Raw genomic sequence first — 5405 nt, 5'->3', positions numbered from 1 at the left:
ATAGTTTAGTTTAGCTAAATATTATAATATAATATTTTATATAGACAACTAAAATTTATAAATATGTACTTACTTTTTAAGTAATATTGCAGAATGCAGATGCTAACTACATTCTCATTTGCCATTAAAATATGTAAATATAATAGGTATTTGGTAGAACCAGTAGAACCTAAGATGAGATTAGGTGATGCTGAAAACATACTTCTGAGCAATATAACAATTGATAGCACTTTCTTAGAATATCCTTAAAAATATATTCTAATACAAAGATGTGCAGTAACGTAAAAGCACCGTATACCGTCCGGTCTCCCAATTCCGTCCGACAAAGAAATTGCGCTCTATACCTCAGAGTTTCGTCGCAATCAGACGGCCGAGTAGAATTTTTGATAGGTTATATCCCCACTCATTCTACTTTTAGCACGCAGACATTTTACGTTTACTGTTGTCAGTGCGATTCAGTTCATTGCAAGTGCATGTCTTGTTTTAAGCTATACTGATTCCAAAAAAACATAAAGGTAAGGAATACTTATTTTCCATATTTTATAGATACTACGTTTAACAGTTATGTTTTTACTTATTTATTAGAATCTTTCATATTTATTTATTGTAAATATACATATATTTTTGTAATTTTTTTCGAACAATAGATTTTATTACCGAAATTAAAGTGGACGGAATAGGGTAATGCAGAATATCAAGGGGTTCTTGATACCGTCCTAGCGGACGGTATTAGGGATTAACTCCTTCAGTTTCAAACGCTTTGTAAATATAAGTCTTAGTTAAATAATATAATCCGACATATTTTAACCATAATATATATTTTGCTCCGTTTAAAAACCTAAATACGACCTATTATAGGTACAACTCATTTTAAGAAAATTAGTGTCAACTATTAAGTGAATTCGAAAATTCAATTTAAAATTTAACCCAAGAATGATGCATTTATTACCTATTCTAGATTTAATGTGTAAGTTTGGTTTAGTTTTTATTTGTAAAAAATGTTTATGGTAGTTCTTCCTCTCAGTTTGTATTATCAAGTATGATAAAAATGACTATCTAATTAGTAAAACTCATTTAAAGGAATTGGACGGACACAGGAACCTTCTGTCCTATATCCGTCCATGGTGGACGGACAGAGCTACCTCAAACTCCTGTTACCGACCCCATAAAATAAAAACTAATAAAATATTTTTTTTTCAGTTTTTTATTATCTGCAACTATGGTATACAAAAAGCGGATGAAGTATCCCCGAGAGAATATCCAAAAAGCTATAGAAGATATTAATTTGAAACGTTTAAGTATTCGACAAGCCTCCAAAATATACAATGTGCCTAAAAGTACTTTGTTAGATACTATGAAAGAAAAGTACAAAACTCCGGGCAATATTGGAGGGCCAACAGTTTTGTCCAGTTCCGAAGAAGACTTGATTATAAAATGGATAATCGAAATGGGTAACGTGGGATTCCCGGTAACAAGATCTCAACTTGTTGATTCTGTTTCAAAACTAATTCAAAATTTGAAACGAAAAACCCCATTTAAAAATTACATACCTGGTAAAAAATGGTACAATGGTTTTCTCGCTCGTCATCCAGAAATTTCAAAACGTGTTCCACAATCACTATCTTCTTGTAGAGCCGCAGTTACGGAACAAAATATAAGAAATTGGTTTACCCAAGTTCGGGATTATATGACAAAAATGAATTTTTTACACATTCTTGAAAACCCCAAGAGAATATTCAATTGTGATGAAAGTGGTTTCTATTTATCCCCTCAAGAAAAACAAGTGTTGGTTAGAAAAGGTGCAAAAAAGGTATACAGTCGCATAGCTAATGACGAAAAAGAATGTCTTACAGTTTTGCTAACTGTTGGAGCTGATGGTTCTGTACCTCCGCCATTAGTTTTGTATCCCTACAAACGGTATGTGTCAGCTGCAATAATAACGAACATGCCAAACCAGTGGGGAGTTGGGCACTCTGAATCTGGTTGGATGACAAGTGAGACATTTTATGAATACGTTACAAATGTATTTTTTCCCTGGTTGGAAAAGAACAGTGTTCCACTCCCAGTGATATTGTTTCTGGATGGACACTCTTCCCACATCAATCTGCCTATTACTGAATTCTGCAAAGAAAAAGGTATTATTTTAACAGCATTTTACCCCAACGCAACTCACCGATTACAGCCGTTAGATGTTGGTGTTTTTTATCCCATTAAAAATAACTGGCGAAAAGATGTTCGATCTTGGCGTATGGAGAATAACGGAAGAAAACTTCAACGGGCTGAGTTTGCAAAACTCTTAGACAAAACTTTGAAGGCTACAGTCTGTACATCGATAATAAAAAGTGCATTTGAATCATGTGGACTCTTTCCGTTTAACGAAAATCGCATTGATTATTCAAAATTAATAAAACCAATAGAACAAAAAGATTCTGATGATAAAATAACTGAATCAACATCCACTACAACTGTTAATGTTTATGATTCTAAACTACTTCGAGAGGTAGAGATACGTTTAAAGCCAGAGGTTGTTAACCGTTTTAGGATTGCTGAATCAGCGGCCCAACTAGAAGAAAAATATGTAGCATTGTATGATTTCTGGAAGAGTCTTCATCCACAAAATGTCGATCATGATAAAACTTTGGAAAACAATTTGCCAATTAATGCTGCTAACGAGACCATTGTTGACATACACTTCGATGAAAACTTTTGGTTTTGCAATAATGATACAATTGAAGCTACAGTCAAAGCAGATGGAGCATTGGTCTTAATTCCTTCACAGAATAGCAATTCTAGTTCGCCAAAACCTGGTCCATCAGCATCCAAGAACAATGATTGTGAGAATATAGACTATTATTTAGCAGTAAGTTCACCCCAAGAAAAAACACCACCTAAGAACAAAATAGTAAACACAACTCCTTGTAATAGCCCATTAAAAGATGATTCAATAGGTATAGTTTATTCTGATCAAAAAAGACAAGTACAAAATCAAGAAAAAACCCCACTTAAGCAAATTACAACAACATCAGAGAATAATAGTAAATATCCAACACCTTTCAAAAAAGCACTATTTTGGCCGGAAAGTTCTGCAAAGAAAAAAAATAATAGCACAGAAGACACCAAGGAAAGGAAAAAACCAAAGATTTATCCTACAGTAGCTATAAGTGATGAATTTATGGAACATCAACGAAGACTCAAAAAAGAAAAAGAGGAAAAAGAAAATGAGAAATGTGAACGAATCCGAAAGAGGAAAGCAAAAACAGAGATTCAACAAGCAAAAAAGAAAAAGTGTCCTCCAAAACACACACCAGGCATAGATACTGGTAATAATAATACGGAAAACATAAATAAAAAGAATATAGAAATATATTCAAAGGACGATTTTGTGTTGGTTCAGTACGACAGTGAATATTTCCCTGGTGTAGTTCTGGAACGAAGCAATGATACTTTGAGAGTTAAAAGTATGACTATGAATGGAAAGTACTGGAAATGGCCAGATAGAGATGACATTTTAAATTATGACTTTGATGATGTAGTTTGTAAGATTGCGAGACCTTCACTCATAAATAAACGCGGCGCCTATGAAGTTCCAGAAATTGAAAACCTAAAAAAATGAAGTCTTTTTTTTTTATTATTTAATTCATTTGCAGTCATTAAGTTCGTTTCAAAACTTTGTACTTAAATAAAACTTATTTTTAAATTATTTGTTTTGTTTTTTGGCCATTTTTTTGCAAATTTATTTAAAAATTATTCATAATGGGTTTTTTTTTGTCATAACTAAATAAATAGGACGGATAACGGTACTCTTGTGGACGGAATTGGGAAAAAATCATTAATGTGGACGGAAAACGGCTATTTGCGAAATTTTTGCATTTGGTTTCTTAAATAAGCAATTTTGTTGAAATGACTACTGTTATTATTATAAATTTGGCTCTAGTAAGAATTAATAATGCATAATAGCTTATAGACAGAATTACTTTAAATTTCAATGATTCGGAATTGATCTTTCAAACAATTTTATATATACCACTTATAACCGGTCGGAATTCGGTGCTCTTACGTTAGTACGTTCTAAGTATATAAATTAAAGGTTTATATCACTTCCTTGGAATATTCTAAAAAGTACGTTCTTAGTATAAACTAAAAATATGTGCGATAGTACGTTCTAAGTATATAAATAGAAGGTTTACAGCACGTCCTTGGAATGTTCTAAAAAGTATATTCTTAGTATATACTGAAAAGAAGTGCGGTAGTACATTCTAAAGTATATACATAGAATGTTTAAGTACTGTAATGTAGTATATACTCAGTATGTGCTATGCACATTCGCAATGGTAATTACGCATATTCTTAGTATATACTTTTTCTGCAAAGCATGTTCTATGAATCTACTAAAAACATGAAACTGTTATGTGGGATATTAGCTGCTGGTTTATTCTTCTGCGCCATTTCGCCACATCTACCATCTACTTCTAAATCCTGAAAGCATTTCGTCATTAGTTATTTACATGAATGTCTGTAACCATTGATGCACATTCTTTCAGAGAGACTTCTCTGCAGAGACATTCTCACATCGGAGATTTCTCTGCGATTCTTGTCATAGACTCTCTAGTTTAAGTGGGTTTCTCGGTTTCAAATATAATGAAACTTTTTCCATGTGTATTGATCAGCTTAACGTATGTCTCAAAATTGCTAAGTGCTAACTACTTCTAGCTTCAGTCTTTTCTTCTCAATTTCCCCAAAGTCTCTATCCACTGATATCATAGAGTGTCCTGGAATAGTATACCATATTTAATTATCTTTAAGAATGTAACGTTTGCATAAATGATATTCTTCTTTTTATACAATCCACTAATGGATGTTCACGATCACGTTTGATCATTTATCTGCATCCCTTGCAGTGCGTATTAGGTCTTCTATGTTTCTTAGCCCTGTCCATTGTTTGACAATACGGAGCCAAGATATTTTCTTCCTGCCCACTCCACTTCTTCCTTCAATCTCTTCTTCAATTATTAAGGTTTGTAGAAATTGCTATCTTTCGTTTCTAACTACGTACCACATTTATACCGTTTTTCTCTCTTTAATTGTGCATATTATATATCAGTTGTCGTTTTGTACCAATTCTTCTTAGGATTTCTTCATTTTTTATGCGTGCCGTTCAGGGAACTTTAAGGATTCATCGATAAATCCACATTTCAAATCCGCTAGCTTATTCATTGTGTTTATTTTTAAAAATGTAAAGACTGAAATAGTTTTGTACACACTTATGACAACTGGTAAAAGGGGGAGAAGTGTACTTTTGAAGTGTGTAAAATTAATAATTCTTAGCTGAGCGCTTTCGGCTTATAAAGCCATCTTCGGAGCTATGCTACAATAAAAGATCTCTAATGAATAATTGATCTTAGAAT

At 32.8% G+C, this 5405-nt stretch overlaps 1 protein-coding gene across 1 annotated transcript; it reads left to right on the top strand.

The window, feature by feature from the left end:
- The first annotated feature begins 277 nt into the window (after positions 1-277).
- Positions 278-3700, top strand: LOC114336314 (uncharacterized). The gene is made up of 2 exons (XM_028286658.2): positions 278-515; positions 1201-3700. Exon 2 carries the CDS (start codon positions 1220-1222, stop codon positions 3611-3613), a length of 2394 nt encoding a protein of 797 aa, XP_028142459.1. The 5' UTR covers positions 278-515; positions 1201-1219; the 3' UTR covers positions 3614-3700.
- The last annotated feature ends 1705 nt before the right edge of the window (positions 3701-5405 follow it).

This window comes from Diabrotica virgifera, chromosome 7 (genome assembly GCF_917563875.1).
Source record: "Diabrotica virgifera virgifera chromosome 7, PGI_DIABVI_V3a".
Taxonomy (NCBI): domain Eukaryota; kingdom Metazoa; phylum Arthropoda; class Insecta; order Coleoptera; family Chrysomelidae; genus Diabrotica; species Diabrotica virgifera.
Note: the sequence above shows the minus strand (reverse complement) of the source record. Positions and strands in the feature narration are given on the sequence as shown.

Bases quoted from the DNA above. Each gene is read 5' to 3' on its own strand.
- LOC114336314 (XM_028286658.2), top strand. From the start codon at position 1,220: ATGGTATACAAAAAGCGGATGAAGTATCCCCGAGAGAATATCCAAAAA.